The 20,046-nt window shown below is 39.3% G+C and overlaps 2 protein-coding genes across 2 annotated transcripts in view; both read right to left on the bottom strand.

The window, feature by feature from the left end:
- Positions 1-6,122, bottom strand: part of LOC146384345 (uncharacterized) — a 62,948-nt gene extending 56,826 nt beyond the window's left edge. Inside the window, exons 1-3 of the mRNA XM_084936291.1 lie at positions 5,754-6,122; positions 5,015-5,102; positions 4,799-4,906 (exon numbers count right to left, since the gene is read on the bottom strand). Of these exons, the coding sequence (XP_084792417.1) occupies positions 4,799-4,906; positions 5,015-5,102; positions 5,754-5,896 (339 nt within the window). The 5' untranslated portion in view covers positions 5,897-6,122. The remainder of the gene's footprint in view (positions 1-4,798; positions 4,907-5,014; positions 5,103-5,753) is intronic.
- Positions 6,123-6,444: 322 nt separating this feature from the next.
- On the bottom strand, positions 6,445-16,278 carry olfml1 (olfactomedin-like 1). Its single transcript, XM_084936289.1, has 8 exons — positions 15,750-16,278; positions 13,538-13,641; positions 13,213-13,403; positions 13,008-13,111; positions 11,529-11,717; positions 9,773-9,953; positions 8,546-8,705; positions 6,445-8,434 (listed from the first exon to the last, which is right to left on the bottom strand). Exons 1-8 carry the CDS (start codon positions 15,873-15,875, stop codon positions 8,278-8,280), a joined length of 1,212 nt encoding a protein of 403 aa, XP_084792415.1. The 5' UTR covers positions 15,876-16,278; the 3' UTR covers positions 6,445-8,277.
- Between the last annotated feature and the right edge of the window lie 3,768 nt (positions 16,279-20,046).

The raw sequence follows: 20,046 nt of genomic DNA, 5'->3' as shown, positions 1-20,046 counted from the left end.
ACTACAGAGCAGCTGGGTTAGGGTATTAAAAAAAACAGGGTGTTAGGCAAAGAGCGTATTGGCTCAAACATTTTTAAAAAGTTCAGTTGTTATCTTATGTATATTGTTAATCCATGAAATTGCATTTCAGTGGATACAGCAGGGTCTTTATGTTCTTCTTTGTTGACTTTAATAAATGAAATTCACATCTAACTACTGAATTTGCACTAAGCAACCTTCCTGTTATATAGGAATATAATCAGAATACAACCAGCTGGCAGCCAGTTGACTCGAGTCATTCAGACTGATGGCAACATGCTGGCAATCTGTCTGAATATATAAATTAAAGAGCAATTATTTGCAAACCTTTGACAATCTCTCTAATTCTAATTTGCGATTCTAAATTGGCCAAATGTTGTCTGTTGCTGTGTGTTAACCATGCAACAGACTGGCTACCTGTCAAGTGTGCACCCCGACTCTCAGCATACGACAGCTGGGGTAGGCTCCAGCAACCCTGAACTGGATAAGCCGAAGAAAATGGATCAATGAAAGTTACAAAAAAATTCCCCCAAAAAATGACTAGGCAGTAGACTTGTAGTCAAGACCGCCTAAACCAAGACAGTACCAAGACCAGAGGGTATCGAGACCAAGACAAGACCAAGACAAAGTCGAGACGAGACCGAGACAAAAAAGTCTTTAAACTGCAGCCAGATGCTGCTTCGTTTACGGGTGTTTATGTGTTTTTGCGATGCACTCGCACAGCCCTCCTCACCGCTGTCTACTGTCTCACTCACTTACTGAGAGGACAAACACACGCTCCACTTGACTGTCGTGTCTCTCACCCTCTCTGTTTTTTACATAATGATATTATCCTATATCCTTGCATGTGATTGGCCACATTATGGAGGGCTTGGAGCATAGCTGAGCCACTGTGTGAGAGCTGAGCAGCGAAAGGAAATTAAGTGAGGAGCCGGCTCTCGCTCAAGGGGAGTCGACTCTTCTGATTCACTACAAAGCACTCTCTAAACACAGCTCTTAGAGCTGATGCTTTTGCGCATGACACATTATAAAACATTACGTTGTGTGCCATGGATACTGTTGACTCCAAATCTCCCGACCACTATGTCGAACTGAGACAGCAAGACCAAGACAAGACCGAGGGATCCGAGACCAAGACAACATTCAAGACTATGTAAAAGTGGTCTCGAGACATCCAACTCTACTAGGCAGCCAGAGATTTATTTATTTTTGTGTAGATGCAAGGACCTTGCTGACCTATTTTACTTGTTTGACTGAGCTTTTAGCGCTCTCTGACATAGAAGGTAGGTATGTCAAACTAAGTATATTCAGTGTTGGATGCTTTTTTTCCCCTCGTTGAATCAATTTAATGCAAGTTTGTGTAACTAATACTATTTCAGGATGGTGGTGCAAGAGATAAGCCCTCTTGTTTGTATTATTCTCAGAGTACTTTAAATTATTTAATAAAATACTGATATTTGGTGTATCTGTATCGATACAATATCACCATGCAAAATATTGCAAAACTATGTTTTACAGACTTTTTTCAAACACCACTAGTGAATCGACATTTACAGCACATAACTACTTTACCTATTTTGTCATTACTATTATTACCAGAGAGGTAATTAACAAATACATTTTTCTTATTTGGTATTACGTTGCAAGTAAAGAAGGGAGAAGGTGAGAGATATTTTCTCTCTCTCCCCCTTCTCAGTTATTTTTGGTTAATTAAGTGAGATTCAGCAACTACAGGCTGCAGGTCTCTATGCCTGTGCTTAGCTAACATTATCGTTAGCCAAGTTATTGTATAATGCAGTCCTACTGCTTAGTTCTTAATTCAGATAAAACTGAGGTTATTGTACTCGGCCCTGAAAATCTGAGAAATATGGTATCTAACCAGATTCATACTCTGGATGGCATTACCTTGGCCTCCAGTAACGCTGTGAGGAACCTTGGAGTCATTTTTGACCAGGACATGTCCTTCAACGCACATATTAAACAAATATGTAAGACTGCTTTCTTCCATTTGCGCAACATCTCTAAAATTAGAAATATCCTGTCTCAGAGTGACGCTGAAAAACTAGTTCATGCATTTATTACTTCCAGGCTGGACTACTGTAATTCATTATTATCAGGATGTCCAAAAAACTCACTGAAAAGCCTTCAGCTAATCCAAAATGCTGCAGCAAGAGTCCTGACAGGGACTAGAAAGAGAGAGCATATTTCTCCTGTTTTGGCTTCCCTTCATTGGCTTCCTGTTAAGTCCAGAATTGAATTCAAAATCCTGCTCCTCACATACAAGGTCTTAAATAATCAGGCCCCATCTTATCTTAATGACCTTGTAGTACCATATCACCCTATTAGAGCACTTCGCTCTCGCTCTGCAGGCCTACTTGTTGTTCCTAGAGTATTTAAAAGTAGAATGGGAGGCAGAGCCTTCAGTTTTCAGGCCCCTCTTCTGTGGAACCAGCTTCCAGTTTGGATTCGGGAGACAGACACTATCTCTACTTTTAAGATTAGGCTTAAAACTTTCCTTTTTGCTAAAGCATATAGTTAGGGCTGGACCAGGTGACCCTGAATCCTCCCTTAGTTATGCTGCAATAGACGTAGGCTGCCGGGGGATTCCCATGATGCATTGAGTTTTTCCTTTCCAGTCACCTTTCTCACTCACTATGTATTAATAGACCTCTCTGCATTGAATCATATCTGTTATTAACCTCTGTCTCTCTTCCACAGCATGTCTTTTATCCTGTCTTCCTTCTCTCACCCCAACCGGTCGCAGCAGATGGCCGCCCCTCCCTGAGCCTGGTTCTGCCGGAGGTTTCTTCCTGTTAAAAGGGAGTTTTTCCTTCCCACTGTCGCCAAAGTGCTTGCTCATAGGGGGTCATATGATTGTTGGGTTTTTCTCTGTATCTATGAAGCGCCTTGAGGCGACTTTTGTTGTGATTTGGCGCTATATAAATAAAATTGAATTGAATTGAATTGAATAGTGTTACAGGAAATAACACAGCTACTAATGTTGGCTAGTTAACATTACTTAATTGCCAAATTGGGTTTGATTCAGCAGGTGTAGAACTTATCCCCTTCTGTGCAACTTCATCTCACCAGCTGTTCACACATTTTAGTTTCACTTGAACTCATACAGTGAAGTTGCAAAATTATTCTTTTTTGTGTGCTTCCAGGCTGCCACTGTTTGACATAAAATGTTTTTCAAACAGTAACTACTGGGTGGAAAACTTGGAGCTGCTCCCGCAGTGACACACTGCAGTATCAGTACAATCTGAATCTGACATATCAATGGAAAAGCACATGGGTTTCAAACCTGTGACACTGCACGTAATGTGAAGGCACACAAGAATTTCTCATTCATGTCCAGTTGGGCAGAAACATTTCTCATCCATTTTCCAAGGTTGCAGAAATGTCAAAAATGACTAAAAACGAAATAAGTGCCCAGATCTCATGGGAGTATTTGTAATTTATTTTCAAATGAAAAGCATAAACCATCCTAATATTTAGTCAACACATCTAAAATCGCCACTCTTGGAGGATGTTTATTCATCTTTTTTACTTTGCAGCAAATAAAGAAATCAAAAATACGTCTCAAAACTATTTCTGTTTAAGAGCTGAACATTCTGGCTTCACGAAACGTACCTAAACCATATTAAATTCACTTATTTTAATTAATAGCATGTTTTGTCCTTCTCTACATCAAGTAGATGAAAAAGAAAATTATGGAATCACATTGCAAATAATACTTGCAGAAATCTAAATATGCAAACTAGTCTGTAGTTTGCACATGATTTAAAGGAAGCTCATCAAGAGAGCTCTCAGCTGAAAAAGCAAAGAATTATAAAAATCCTTCGAAAGAAAATCTTACGTGGTGACTGGGGGAAAAAAAATCAGAGCAAAAAAAACCCAAAAACTGGAAGGTTAAAAATGAAGGAAAACATATGAGTAGACAGAAGACAGAGTATCAGGACTGAAAACTCAAAGCAGTACGCACTGAAATGAAAACCAGCACAACAAAACGAATGGAAAACAAATGGGCAGAAACAGGATTCAGTATTTGAGATAGAACTGTAAAAAAGTGGCTGAATGAAACTGAAACGAAAACCAGCACTCACATGTACACAGAAGAAAATAAGCTTACAGTGAGCTAAAGAGAAACAATCCTGGGCTGCAGTTGAAAGCGATGCTCACTGATGAATCATCAATCTATATTGGCCAAGAGATGATGCTCATACTTTTGTCTGGTACTTTTGCACCGATTGTGAGAAGGAAAAAAGGGACTTTCCTCCACTCATGTGACAAGGGGTTGATGCCAGATAAAGAGCCACAGAAGATGGCAAGCATGACATCAACAATAAACTCAAAGCTCATAATTTGGACACCTTTTCCCTTTCCTTATTGTAAAATATATTTGGCGAAGATGAAGTTACTTTTTTAGGGTGACAATGCACCTTTCCACAGAGTAAAGTGTTAACTCAGTGACATGGCCAGCAGTCCTGATATCAGTCTGACAAATATTTCCCCCCTCAATATTGTGCAATCCATCTTTTTGCTCAATCTATAAAAATATGCCATGTTTAAGACATGTTCCATGAAGCCAGAATGTTCCACTAGTAAATAAAAACACTTATATGTCATATTTGTGATTTCTTTGTTTGCTACAAAGCAAACATGGAAATACTTTTTTACAGCAGTTGTACACCGTTGTGGGCAACTTTATGATGACAATTCAGTGTTAAAGTGTGCAGCTTTGCAATGTCATTCTTTTGGATGTCACATGGTATATTACCTGGTAGTTGAAGTCACTGGCGTCTCTCAAAATATCAGTGGTAAGCAGGCACTTCCATACTCTGCCTCGCAGGCTTGGAGGGATACCCATTCTGATAAATCGCTCAATCTGAAAACACAGCAAGAGTGCGAAGAAAACAAGCATGTTCGAATGGTTGCCAAATGTGCAAAACACAAGATTTTCATCAGTGCTTTTTGTAGTTTATACAAGTCTTACTTGGCTCTTGCAGATAAAGCTGGCTCCATTCCAGTAGCTGAGCAGCTCACAGAGCTCTTTCACCCTCACTGAGCTCAGCTGGGGGTAGCTGATAGACAACACAACATGGTGAGCTTGGGCTGATGCATCAGCTTTTTCAATCAGACAGATACTGTCATTTTCAGTAATTCTAAACTCTGGGCTTCAAGTGCTCAGTGTCTGACAAACCATGACTGCAGCTAGTCAGAGTGTAATACAATAGTCACTGGAGGAAGTATTCAAGTAGAGATTTTTGCGTTTTCGTTATCATTTCACGTGTATGACGTGTGGACGTGTAAGCCTGCAAGGTACACCTGAAATAGTTTTTAGCAGAGTAGCTTTGTCTAACATAAATATTCCGCTTAACTCAGCTTTTCTTGTTTGTTTCAGCAACTTGTTGAACTTAGATTCTATTTAATAAATGGATCAATACAGTTAATTTAAAAGACTTTAACCTTATTAATACAACGAGGTTTTCACTTCTAAGAACAAGATAGTTAGAAACTCTTAAAGCCGACAGCTAATGTTACCACGACTATAACTTACTGAAGGGATTAGTTTACATTATCAACACGATTAAAATCATACAGTTAAAGAACACAGTTGAGACAGTGAATACTGAAATAACTAGCGTTTGGGAGTAAATGACTCGGGTGAGGAGCATAATAAGCCAGGCTAGCCGCTTACACGGGAGCTAAAGTATCGTGAACCTGTTCCGCACCTGTAATCGTGACACCGGTGATGAAGTTTCTGGTCCTTTTTTTTAGTGAGAGCAAAGCCGAATTCATCAAAACGCAAATTCTCACTGCGCCTTTTAATTGTTGAACTCCTCCTGTTGACGTTGGTACTGCATCTCCGCTTCATGGTGATGAGAAAATCCTTCGAACACTACTTCATCCGTTCCCAAAAAGGAAAAGTGAAATTCACCGTCCAAATGATTTCTTGCCGCTGCAGTCAAAGTAACCGGCCGCTCTGGAACCGCCTCTTTCCCTACGTCATCTCCAACCGAAAATGGGCGGGTAAATCAGAAACTTTGAAATGAGTGATGCGAAAATGCTATAAATCTATATGACTAAACATCAAACAACAATATAATTCTTCTAAGATAAAGAAGCTTAAGACCTGATATATATAGTGAAATGTGACTTAACAATATTAATGTACTGAAGCAAACGCAGTATTCGAATGTATCTGGTCAGCATGGAGCTGATTTTCACAGTTCTCCACCCTGGGGTCAGGCCCTTAAGGGTCACCAAGTACACCTGTTAGGCCATGTGATAATTAATGGGGAAAGCAAAAAAAAGAAACTCTTGAAACTTCTTGAAAATGGTGGTTTATTATCAGTATTTTGACTTTTTGCAAATAAATGAAATATATTTATTCTGTCAGAGTTAATTATTACTATCTTTTACATCACCATTTTCTATCACGTTTAAAACAAGGGAAATGAAGTAATCCACTCTGAGACTTTAATGCAAAGGGGACACAACGAAGGTAAACGTATAACCGGTCATAACCAAGAGAGGGCGCTGTCGCACTATTTACATCTGATTCACATGCATTTCCAACCATCTCAGCGCACAGTTCAAAATAGAACCTTCATCTATATCAAACTAATAAACAACGTTTGTTGCAGATTATGGCAACACAATCTGTAAAAAGCAGATTCCACAATTTATGTGTCGTATTGAAGTTTTAGTCTAGTCTTACTGAATGCCTGCTGTACTTTGAGGAGAACTGGATAATGTAAAAGTAAATCCTCTTAAGATGCTGATTTTAAGAGCATTCTACAAGAAGATGCAAATGTGCAGAGAATGAATGCAGCATGCACTCTGGTTCTGCGTAAACTGAGAACATTATTCTTTGATGTCTCGATGCATGCTCAATCATAAATGTAAGGAAATCCCAGAAAGCTGATTCTCTTCAGCTGGACGATACGTTTTCAGTGGGAGACACGTTTCATCACTCGTCTCAACACTTAGATGAACTGAATCTGCTTTTTGGCATAATGTTTGATGTCGATGAGAATGTGTAGCGTAAATGAAATGAGAGTTTCCAGCACTATTTTGTTACTGTTTGCAGAATATACAATGTTGACATTTGGTTGTCCTTTCCTTGCTGTGCCTCCGCGAATCTTCACTCCTCATTGTCTTCAATACTGATTTAAGTAGGGTTTTTCTTTTGTAATTCTACTGTGTTCAAGTGCAATAAATAAGCTTTACAATACTACTATATTAGCAACTTATACATGAGGGATTGGAAGATTTTAACAGCTGGGTAGACTGTTGACCAACTTCATCAATGAAATAATGCCAGCATTTTTGGGAGAACTCAGCTATTCAGCTGACAGAGACATATTCTACGTTACATATTTCAAACAGTTTTTAAGATGGAATTCATCAGTCTGAAAAACATACTGAAAACCCTGACATGTAAATGCTCTTTATTGTGTTGCTACAAAGTATAAAGTACAATGCTTAAAAAGGCTTCAGTTAGACATGGAATTCATGTCTATAACCCTTCACAGTGATAAAGGCAGCATCCATTGCCAGCAAAGGAGCACTAAACAACAGCAGATTATAAAATACCCTATGATTAGCTTTCCTAGACGTGCTTTTTTTTTTTTTTTTTTGCATGATTTTCAAGTGATAATAGAGATCTTAATACAGGATTCAGAATTAACCAACACATTCTCACACCCGACTCATCACACACTAAAACTTGTTCTGGAACTGCTTCTTGTCATATTTTAACACTGGGGTGCCTAGTTGATATCAGCATATCAGTATAGTGTCAGAAATTCACATAAAAACAGCATGCATTATATATGTTGGCACAGTTAATGGCAGTTTTGAGTTTAAATGCAAACTTTCTATTGGAATTTCTGCTTTTTTGCCTCATAAAACTTTTCTCTAAATATAGTGATAACATTGTTACGGTGAGGTTTTTTTGATCACAAAAATCATAAAGTGTAAATCTTATATTGTGGTAAACCAAGACAGAAAACAATCCTGTTTTAGGTTAAAATACATCTTTCCTTGAACTACACATTAAAATTAAACTTTTTAAAACATTTTAAAACATTTCTTTACCACATCTTTCAACAGCAACAACACCAGTAGAGCAATTTTTCTTGTGATTTCATTGGGAATGTTGAATAATTACACTTAAGGGGTACCCAGTACATTACAATGCGAAGCAACTATGTCCTCAACAAACATCAGTATATTAACACTGTTGTAATATTAGTCTGCAATGACTTGGTCATTCTTGCGTGTCTCCACTTTGTATATCGTCTGGTAGCCATCATCCCAGGCATACAGCTGCTTGTCTCCGGGGTGATAGTGGATGCTGCTATGGCTGGTGTAACGTTTCGGGAAGAACATCACAGGACTCTCATTGCTGTACAGAGAACGGGATGGCACAGGGAAAAGAAAGTGGTTTGTCATGTAGATACTGTATGTATGTATGCAGGTGTATACTGTGCATGCATGTGCATGTGTACAAGCCAACCTGTGAATGGTGTCATGGATGTCATAGAGACACTGTATGGTGGAACGTCCTCCATAGCGTGTGTTGTAGACCACATAAAGGGTGCCACATATTAGGAAAGCTCCTTCAGCGTCATGGCTTCTACACTGTGTGTCCCACACAGACTCTACTGCCAAGGTTCCTAACATATAAAGAAACAAAGCTGGACTGAATGGATATATGTTCTTGCTTTATGTAAGTGGCGAGATCAAACCATAGAGGGTACAAAAGATGGATTTACTGCTCTGGGCAAAAGTTTTGAGTCACCAGTCATTTCCCAAAAAATATGCAATATAGGTGCATTTATTAAATTTACATAGTATATAGGCAAAAATAGAGTTTATGCAGTTCTTATAGTTTTAAAGAAAATATTTGCTGTGACCACAACACAGCCTGAACTCTATGTTAGGGAACCTTTCTTGCTATTTTGTTAAGTAGTCTAGGGGAATAGTTCTCCAGGCATCTTGAAGGACATTTGATGTTGGCTGCCTTTTGTTATGTTCTCTCTCAAGATTATCCCATACTGCTTAAATAGTGTTTCTGGGCTCTGGGAAGGCCAATCCATGACTGATAGTGTTGCATTGTGTGTTTTTCTATCCAGGTATGCTTTTACTACATTAGCAGTATGTTTGGGATCATTGTCATGCTGAAAAATGAAGCCAGTTCCTTTCAGATGCTTTACAGATATTATTGCATGGGGAATCAAAATCGTGCTACTTTTATGCTTTGATGAGACCATTTATAGTAACGATAAACTGCACAGTAAATGGGTCAGTTGCAGGGCCAAATGCATTTCTCAGGTCCTGTGTCAGGTCTTTACCAGAATTTTTTCCAATTTTTTTAGTAATCACTTGCAATAGCTGTTGTTTTTTTTTAGCCTTTCGTGTTCTTTTGACCTCCACTTGTCTAAATAAACAAATAAAGCACTCCTTTGAAAACTGTTAGGAGCAAGAACTAGAATGAGTGAACAAGCAGCCCATGTACAGAAAAACTTTGAAAGACCTTCAGATCTGTATAGTCCTTCTTTCTGACTTTTTGAATTCCCATACATTTCGCCTCCTGTTGCCCATAAAAAAAAGTTTTTTTAATACAGTCTATGGATCAGAAACCACTCTGATGCTTGTTTTATTATATATATATATATATATATATATAGACTCAAAACCTTTTTCACTGAACTGTGTATGTGTAGCAGGAGTAGTACTTTACCTATTTCCAGTTTGGTGATGACCAGGTTTCCTCCATACTCAGCATCTGCATGGATGACCCAGAGGCCAAGTTCATCAACAGCCATGTCCAGGTAAGTGTTAGGGTTCAGACTGTAAACAGGCATATGACCAGCTCCTGGAAGAAGCATGCTGTCCACCACTGTGCCATTCAGCAGGTCTACCTTTAGGAATTTAATTGATATGAATGGACATCATTATAGCATAGAGGGCCTTTTGTTTGAGTCACTTTATCTAACCACATAATTAGATTGAGTAACTACTGAAAGTATGTGAACAGTGGTGTGCTATTTTAGTCACTTTATTAGCACAGAGTTGGAGGGTACTGCATGTTGAAACTGGACTAAGACAAAAGTTAACGTTAGCATGCTAACAAGCTTACAAAAGAGCCATTTCAGAGTAGCATTTTTGGCTTGGAGTAGCGCATACTGTAGGTATAATTAATAATATTGTGGTTTCGAGGGTGTTAAAAAGTACAATGGTAAAAAGAGCCTTCAGGTTTCAGTCCCCTTTTCTGTGGAACCAGATCTCAGTTTGGATTCAGGAGACAGACAGCCCTCTCTACTTTTAAGATTAAACCTTTCCTTTTTGATAAAGCTTATAGTTAGGCCTAGATCAGGTGACCCTGAATCCTTTCTTAGTTACGCTGGAATAGGTCTAGGCTGCTGGGGGCTTCTCATTATGAACTGAATGTTTCTTCTTCACTCACCTCTTTTGTCTTACTATGTATTTATACACCACTCTGCAATTAATTATTAGTTATAATTAATCTCTGGCTCCTTTCCACAGCATGTCTTTGTCATTTGCTCCTCACATACCCCACAACTCGTTGCAGTAGATGGTGCTCCTCCCTGAGCCTGGTTCTGCTGGAGGTTTCTTCCTGTTAAAAGGGAGTTTTTCCTTCCCACTGTCACCAAACCGCTTGCTCATAGGGGCTCATATGATTGTTGGGGTTTTCTCTGTACTATTGTAGGGTCTTTACCTTACAATATAAAGTGCCTTGAGGCTATTGTTGTTGTGATTTGGTGGTATATAAATAATAATAAAATGAATTGAATATTAATGTAGACTCTATTTAATTTTGGTGACTAGTACTTGGCTTGTACAAACCAAAGGCTTTAAAAATCCCAGACAAGCCACCATCTATCAAAATGTGGTTACTTTATGTACTACTTAAAGAAGGCTTCTGTAAGAAGAAAAAGAAAGAAAACCAGTGCACACATGAGCGACCTTACACAAATTAGCTGTGTTAGCAATGCTCCCATGTCAGCTAGAGTAGGTCAGAATCACTTGCATGGCAATGAGAGGGACACCACATGGCTTACTATTTAATATTAAGAAAGTAATATTAAGTACAACTGAGGCAAATATGACATTCCTCACAGACGTATTATATTTGTGATTAATGGAATAAAATACTGGAAATTCTTCAAACCCCCCCAAAGTATCCTGACAAAAGTCTTTAGCTCTACTGGAACAAAACAGTTTTCTCTGCTCACTGACCTCAGCTGACACAGAAGTGAAGGAAAGAAAACAAGACCGACTCCTCAGTGACTAAGCTTCCTGTTATGAAGTCTCAAACTGGTAAACTGCAATTGTATCCAGGAACTGTTGCCAAGCGACATGAACGACTTTAATCAACCCCTTTTGTACACAGAGTGCAAATCAACACAAGAATGCCTTGATGTAAAGTACACATGAACAACATCACATTCATGTTTGCTAAATCACTTACAAACCTTCACTATTTGGTTTGTTGTATCTGCTTTGTGGTAGTAGAGGAATCCATCGTAGACCACATGACCCGATCCTTGCCAGTGGAAAGGCAGCTGCACCACCTTTGCTGGAGATGAAGTCCTCTCTGTGAAGCTTTGCAGGGAAACGTACTCCAGCATGGTGTTGTTACGAATTCCGCTGAGCAGATAAATCTGAAAGATTTCACATTGGGACAAGCTGAGATTTTGCAGCTTAGCTTTATATTCTACTCTTTACGATAAACTGCATAAAAAGGCTGTTTTAAAAAGCTTTTAGCATTTTGGTTGGCATCATCTTAAGTGTTTAGAGCCAGAAAATCTACTTTTGCACAGAAAAGTTAGTTTATTACCTAAAGCTAGTAAGTGTGGTTAGTAATGTACATCTGCAGGGTGCATGTGTGAACAGCCACTGTTTTATTCTAACTAACATTTAAATAAAATAATAGAAATAAATAATTACTCACTTATAAAGCTTGAAAAGACTTCTTGGACAGTCTGTTAACACACCTGATCATGCAGCTGTAAACATGTTCATTTAAAGCACTAAATTTTGCCATTTTAACACAGCAGTCCATGGGAATTGTCTCACTTTTGGAACAAGCCCCAAGTGGCCAATCAATAAACTGCAGTCTGGCCTCAGCTTTTAAGTTCAGCTCCAGAATATTGGGCAGGTGGTTTTATTCTGTTGGCCAATCTTATATAGCTACAATACACCCACCCATTTACATCTGGGTGGAATTATTAATTATTAGGAGCTCCATAGTATATAGTTTACACATTTGCCTAACAAGCCAAAGATTCCTGGTTCAGTCCCAGGAGGAATTCCTAAAGCACTGGCTAAATATAGCTTTGTAATTATTAAAGTTGTGAACTATTATTTAGTCACTTGCTCACTCACTGCAAGCAAAGAAAACATACATATTTAACAGAAATACCGAAAAATTAGCATCTTTGGGAGCTGAAAAACAGAGGTCAATTTTCTTACCCTCTGCTGAACCATATTTTTTGTCACTAACTCCTATCAGGAAATATCTGTCTCTTCAGATACAAAGTGACAAATGTTACAACAGCTAGTGTCAAACTTGAAAGGAAAGTGAGAGCCAAGGGAGTAAAATTATACATTATAAAACCAAATGATCTGAAGCTGAGCTCAAAGATGTTAAAATGTTTTGCAGAATACAGGAAAGCTGCTCAGTTGGTAATAATTGTATGTGGTTTTATCACCTTAATCCAGCCATTTCCATCACAGGTGGTCATCTGATAACAGCTGATGCAATCACATAGGACAAAATAGTCCAAAAAGCATGATTCATTTTGATTATTCAGAGAACAGATCAGCGAGTGTCCATTAACAGAGCGACAGTGAGAGAAAGATAAACAGAAGAGTGCAGCTCAGAGGGAAAAACAGCTTTACCTCTGCTGCAAACAACCAGTTATTTCATCATCTATAAAAAAAGAAGAGACCTTGGCTGATCCTTCCGAGGGGTCCTTGAACCAGGAACCATAGGTGTCTCCTGCCTTCTTCACAATCTTGAGAGACTTGATTTGACTCAGACCCGTGCTGCAGTCTGGAAAAAGCACAGAAGCAGGAATGAACATTTTGTTGTTTGTTTCTATTTTCCAAACTTATGTTATGTGGACCTTTAAATATCTCGTCTTATTTAAGCACCATTTTGCACTTTGATCTTGGCTTTCCTTTTCAGCAGGTCGAGTTCTGCCGCTTTTATCTGCTGTTCCAGCAGTGCCTCCTCCATCTCAATTTCAGACTGACTGGGAATTTTGTTTTCCAAATATTCCAGCTCTCTCTCCATCCGGTCTACACGTACAGACATGCCGTCCATCTGGCTCTTCACCTCTGATCTGTACAGCAAAACAGTGCTTATTTCATGTATTTCATTCAGTCTCTCAGAAATTTGTCATTATTTCATTCATTTTTCATTTAAATAGTGTGTACTGAGAGAAACTTTGTAAAGGAGATCTTTCACATATGTTACCTGAGAACACTGAGTGTAGACAGATAACCTCTGATTTCACTGGAAAGGTCAAAGGTTCTTTGGGTGACGCTTGTGGTGCTCTGCTCACACTGATTCAGGCGCTCCTGGTTTCATGAGAAAAGGAGTTAAAATTAGAATATTTGGTTTGAGAACCGATGGAACTAATATCAAATTTTTTCTCTAACAACTAAAAAGGTTCACGTAAATTTTATTGGTCAGGTATGAACAATACCACAAAGTCTTGCTCCACTCATTCTGTACATTAATAGCACTTGATGCATTGCTTTGTTTTTAAGTTATTGCATTCACAAGAAAAGCTGACCTCTCACTGTTCATGTCACCCACCCACCCGGCCGTCTGCCAGGCAGGGTGACAATACCCCATCGGCCCTTTTATGGCTCAGAGGTAAAAAATGAACTGTAGCCTCCCACTGTGATGGGATCTAGTTTGATGATCACTTGTTCCCTTAATGGAAGGTGTCACTGCGAGGCAATACAAAGTTTTTCTTAGCATTCACCTCTATTAAGATGAAACACAGTGGACCACATCATAGTGGTCTGTTTCAGCATGACAGTGACCTCAGCCTCAGGGCATGCAGGCTTACTGAAGGGTTTAATGAAAATCAAAATGGTGTGAATTCTCTGCTATTGCCTACACAGTCACCAGATCTCAACCTTGTTTGGAAAACATAGTGTTAGACAGGATTCACCACCACTGCCATCAAAAAACCAAATGAGGAATATCTATAGAAACACTTTATTGTCTTGATCCCAGTTTCAGATTCTTGGTTTCACTGTTTTAAGTCATGATCAGGGCATTCCTGTTTATTTTGTTTTGTGTGGAAATAGTTTTTTTTTTTTTTTGGAAGGGTCTGGGAGTTGGATGGTTTCCTTCACACCTGATCTGCTGCTCTTCATGTAGCGGGCAGTATTTCAGAGCGCCGTGTGCAGCAGATCATCGCCAGATTGTCTTCACCTCTTCGGTGCCCACCAGCCATCAGCTGAACTCAACTCAACTGGTCCATGATCTCCAGCCTTCTTTCCTGGAGATTTCCAAATGCTTTTCGGAACCAGTAAATCGTGCCCTCCTAACCGCTACCACCTGCCCACTCTCTGCCAAACTCCCCAGTGCCCTGGATTGTAGTATGGACTCTTCCTTCCTGGTTATGGAAATATCACAGCAAAAGTAAGGCTGAAGACTTTGACTGCCTGCTTTGGGATTCATTCACTACCGCTTGCTTACACTCTCTCTCTCCTCCACAGATTGCACAGTTCACCCCCGTTTTTTGTGAGAGCAAGTTTTGTGTTTGTTGGATTTCTGGATTCCTGGTTTGGTTTTTCTTTGCTAATAAACTGGAAACTTTATCGTGACATCATTTCGTGTTTGAGTTCAGTTTTTGCTTTATAGTTATTCCAGAGATGAGTTTCAGTTTAGCAGCCCTGCCTTTTGGCTCATGTCTTGATTTCTATTAGTAGTTTTCAGTTGCCCTTAATGTTGCCTGTGTCTAGCCTCTGTGTTTATGTCTAGGTTCTCCTGTGCTCACTTGTCTGACATTTTGTTAAGTGTTAGTGTTCATGTCTGGGGCTTACATCATATGTTGATTTAGTTGTGTTTCTGTTCCCCACCCCTCCCTACTTTTTTCTTTCTTTCTTCTTCTCTTTCTTTTACTTGTACAGGGTATTCTCTCCCTCTCGCTCTATGACAGCTGGGGCTGGCTCCAGCTGTTCTGTAATCCCACGCTGCATAAACAGTAAGAATGATGGAACTGGCATAATTTGTATCTTGAAAGCCTTCAGCCAAACACTCTTTAACTGCACAAGTTCACTGATCAGTCTTTTCTCTATTTGCTCCAGTTCTGCAAAACTTCTGGATTTTGATAACAGACTAAGCTAGTAACTGAAAGTCCTTCAAAATGTAGTAAACCCACCATAATGAGACATGGTGTATTTCTATAGATTGGAAAAACATACTGAATGATATTTTTTGTTGCCTCATTTAGATTTCCACAACTCTAGATGATCAGATTATGCAGTACAGATGAAATTTTCTGAACTGAACTGCAGCATTCAGCAAAATGTCAAAGCAAAGTGAGTAACACTACAAACAGCAGTTAATAGGTGGGGGCTGAGTCTATGCTCTTTGTGTCTCTGACCTCGTGCCAGATGCACATACACGTAGTTGACGTGAAACAGAAGAATCAACATCAGCTTACCTCCATCTGAGCCAGTCTCCTCTCCAGGTACTGGATTATAAAGGCATCCTGAGACGAGCTTTGGCTCTGGACTGAGCCCACGATCAGACACAAAGATACGAGAAAGAGGGGAAGTATGCCCGACATGACTAAAACTCAATAAGTCTGGCCAGAGTAGTCAGCCCAAGTTTCACTGCCTCTGCAGCTGCAGGGAAACTTTAGTCTTTTTGTTTCTGAAAAACTTGTCAGTATTAATGAGACCACTTCCTGTATTTCCGGAGCACTCCTGAAGCACAGAGCTCAGTAAAAGTTCTCCAAAGTGAGAGCATACAACAGTTTTGCTGTGTTAAAAGCAATCCCAGATTCCTTAAGTGACTGAATTCTTCTCCTTCTGCTTTATTCAGGAAAAGTTGTAGCTCCAGATCTTTCTGCCTTGTTTCTCTAACAAGTTGTTGCTTCACTGGGTTTTGGATCCAAGTGAACCTCACCCACGGTCCCTCCCAGTCTCTCTCTCTTCTAGTTGCTCTGTCTACCTCTCTCGCCCACCCTTCTACACTCTGTTTTTTGTGCATTTGAGGTATGAGAGAACCATCCAACAGAGGAGGGGGAGAAAGAGAGACAGTGAGCGCTAGAAATAACCCCGACAGTTTATACCCCATTGGTCAATCCAACATTTTTTCCATTGTAATACTCTCCAGATGGCCCACTGACACGTCCTCAGTTCTCCCACAGAGCGAACCATGACCCAGTAAAGTTACCAGTTGGATATATTAACCAAATCAGTGCTCTATAACCTGTCTGGAAATATTTCTGAAGTATGAGGACAACCGCCATTTATACTAAACTCATTCACAAACACACAAATTGTATTTTACAGGCAGGATTTACAGGCTTTTTAAAATATACTGATACAAAACAATAATTACAAAGTTGTCTTTTAATTTCCATCTACTTATTGTTGTCAGGGGGGCTGGAGATAATGCCAGCTACCATAAGAGGAGAGGCAGGTACACCCCGGACAGGTCGCCAGTCTAACACATAGAGACAAACGACCATTCACACCTATGGAAATTTTAGATTTACCAATTAACTGCATGTCTTTGGACTGTGGGAGGAAGTCGGAGTACCTGGAGAGGACCAACACAAACATGGGGAGAACATCCCCCAACAACTCCACACAGAAAGTACCAGGCCAGTTGCTGGAATCAAACTCAGGATCTTCTTGCTGGTAGGAAACAACCGGGGTTTTAACATTGGTAACATTTTTAGCTCTCAAACAAAGATATGTGAAAATATGTCGAAATAACAAATGTGTTTTGTGTTACAGGGATATCTTGTGGTGATAAAACACGAGCCAACTAGCACCTTCACCTCCAGTCTCATAGAACTGCTTTGTTTTAGCATAGCTTGAACCCTAACCCTGTGCCATGCTTGGTTGCACACTGCACATGACATACCTTTTACAATCTGCCAACGATTGGAGATCTGGTCGCTACAGGGGTCCAGAATTACAAGGCTTATCCATTGTCATGCAAAGGCAGCCACTGAGGGGCCACATTCCTGTGTACTCCTCATACTTTCCCCAGCCTCCAATAAAAGGGGAGGTTTGCTGCAAGAAGGGGATCGGGAGTACAATCTTTGTCAAATCAAATATGCAAATCATAAATAAATAAATCCAACCAGATGTAGGCAGATGATACTGTGACCCTTTAAAGATGCAGCTGAAAGATGAAGAAGGAGAAAAAGATACAGCTGTCACATAGGCCATCCATCTATCCTCTTAACTGCTTGTCCATTTTATGCCACTGAGCAAAAGGCAAGGTGCACCCCGCACAGGCTGTTAGTCTATCATCAGGCACCATGTAGGTCATGCTTTGGATCATTTCTAGGCTGTAGCAGTCTCTTGGTGATGATAAATATAAAGACAAGCTCCTTGCCCACATTCTGAAGAAATGAAGGAAAGTTAGGTTAAAAACAAAACTTTGAACTCTTTCACACATTACAACTTAAAAAAAAAATCAGATTCTGTACAGAAAATAGAAGTAGCCACTGTTACATCACATTTTAGCATCATGGCCATCTTATCCTCATGACCGTATTAGGACGAGAAGGTGGACTGTTAAGTTATCAGCCAATAAGCTTTGTTACCAAGATGCTTTTATAGATGGAACACACAGATCGCTGCCAATTAGTAACAAAAAATAAAATACTTGAGTAACTGAAATCACCAAAAGCGAGGACTATGCACGTAGATGGATGTACAACAGGGTCACTGGTTGCCAGATAACTCCATGAAAAATGTTGTAAAACTCATTTGCACCACAAACACGTTTGAGATTAGCAAATGTGAGGCACACAGTTAGTGGCTACAAGTGTCTGTGTTGAGATCTACCTAAACAGGTGAGTTATTTAAAATAAAATAAAAAATCACTCCAGTACAGATGAATACGAAGGGTGGAAATTAGCTATAAGCTAATTAGCTGTAAGTTGGGAGTTTTGGGGATTAACTCACTTTTGTAGCCAGCCTCACTTCTGTATTGGCTTCAATTTTCTTTAGCCTCAATTGTTAAAATTACACTATAATTATATGTCATTAACATTTCCTGATGTAAGTGCTGCTCTGGAAAACTTTAAATCAATGCCACGTATCATGCAGACATATTAATGATAAGCTTTTAAGACATCTTCCTTTAAGATATCTTACTGTGTGGTTCCAAGTTTAAACTATTTCAGCTGCGAGGTTTCGGCCCTTGCTCCCATCCCTGTTGATCCATGTAATATTCTGACTGATTTAGGTCCAAATGTTATCACTGCCAGATAATTCTTGCTTAGCTGCTGTTTTTCCTCAAGTCTCCATTGGCTGCCTTTCAGAGGCACGTGAAACTGTTTTCTTGGCTTTTGTGGTGACAGACAACATCTGGCTATCAGCTTTCTCAAACACCCGATCTGGGCTGCATGGAACGCAGAGCTCTGGTTAGAGTATCAACTACATGCGAGCAATAAAAGATGATAGAGGAGAGCTTTCTAACACGTTAAGACTGAAACATTTTTTTCTACCCAACCTATTTGTGAAAAAACACCAACACTATATCATGCTGTCATCATTACAGGTTTTAACCATGAGATGGCGCCATATCATAAAAAGAATACACACAATACTACAGCACAGTACAACCCGACAGTAGGCACTGCCCTTAACACCACACCCCCATGGCAACCACCCACTTCCCCCACTACTTCACCTGTGGTCTGTAATTACAGCCTGCTGCTAAATCCTATGTGTGGTGCAGCGGTAATAATGCGGATCCTACCCATGACCGCTACTGCATTGCTGTGGTTACCACGGTTTTTGGGGGCTTGCATGCTGTAAAAAATAAAACATTGCCCATTAGTGACTCCAAATCATGGTTTATTGTTGCATGTCTATAGGTCACAAGCACTTTAACAGCTTTTTCTTTCTTGGATGGTTCCATCTGGAATATCTTAAGAGGCATACTCTCCGTTATCTCAAAGAGAGAAGTTATGATCAAAATATAAAAAAAATTACACATAATCAACTCAATCTCATATTGTAAGAACTTTTTGCTATTTATTCCTTCCTAATTATTATTATTTTTTTACTGTTAACGCCGCATGAACGATTTGACAAATTACCTATTATATATCGTTCACTGTTTCATCACCTGTGAGTAATTTATTTCAGCAAAGACAAACACTGTCATTCACTTTATTGGAGTGTAACACAGTGAAGATCTTAATTATTTGAAAGGATTATGTATTGCTTTCGATTTCTTCTTGCCCTTTGTATGTACCTCTACTGATATATTCTTTTATTCTTGTTCTATCATTTTTCTATTTTTATTTCTGTACAGCACTAAAGTGCTTTAGAAATAAAGTGAAAGTGAAATAATTATTCAGGACCTCTTTCACCTAATATTACCCCTGCTGAACCCACATTATAGGCAGATATGAAGATTCTTTTATTACATTTTTAAATCATAATTAGCTTTTTTGACTTTTTTTGTACACATATATGATACTGGGCTCCAGCTGTTTCTTAGCTCTCATTGTACATAACAATGCAGAAAAAAACTGACAACATGACACAGACAATAACAACAGGCATAGCATATTTAGTTCAATGCTGGAATTTAATCTTTTTTAAAATTAGGTATGTGAGGTAAAGTAAGGTAATGGTTCTTGCCCTGTTTAAGTGGATCTCATTTCTCTTAACCACGACTTTATAATCTTCTGGTTGTGCACGACACATTCGTGTGGGCCCACACAGCCCAACCACACATAAACACACAATGCGATG

Source organism: Perissodus microlepis, chromosome 7 (genome assembly GCF_051167445.1).
Source record: "Perissodus microlepis isolate ML-2025 ecotype Zambia chromosome 7, ASM5116744v1, whole genome shotgun sequence".
Lineage (NCBI taxonomy): Eukaryota > Metazoa > Chordata > Actinopteri > Cichliformes > Cichlidae > Perissodus > Perissodus microlepis.
Note: the sequence above shows the minus strand (reverse complement) of the source record. Positions and strands in the feature narration are given on the sequence as shown.

Coding starts and splice junctions, on each gene's coding strand:
- olfml1 (XM_084936289.1), bottom strand. CDS start 15,875: ATGTCGGGCATACTTCCCCTCTTTCTCGTATCTTTGTGTCTGATCGTG. Junction 13,112..13,212: donor CAAGATCAAAGTGCAAAATG/GTGCTTAAATAA, acceptor TGCTTTTTCCAG/ACTGCAGCACGGGTCTGAGT. Junction 11,718..13,007: donor CCTCGGAAGGATCAGCCAAG/GTCTCTTCTTTT, acceptor GAAATCTTTCAG/ATTTATCTGCTCAGCGGAAT.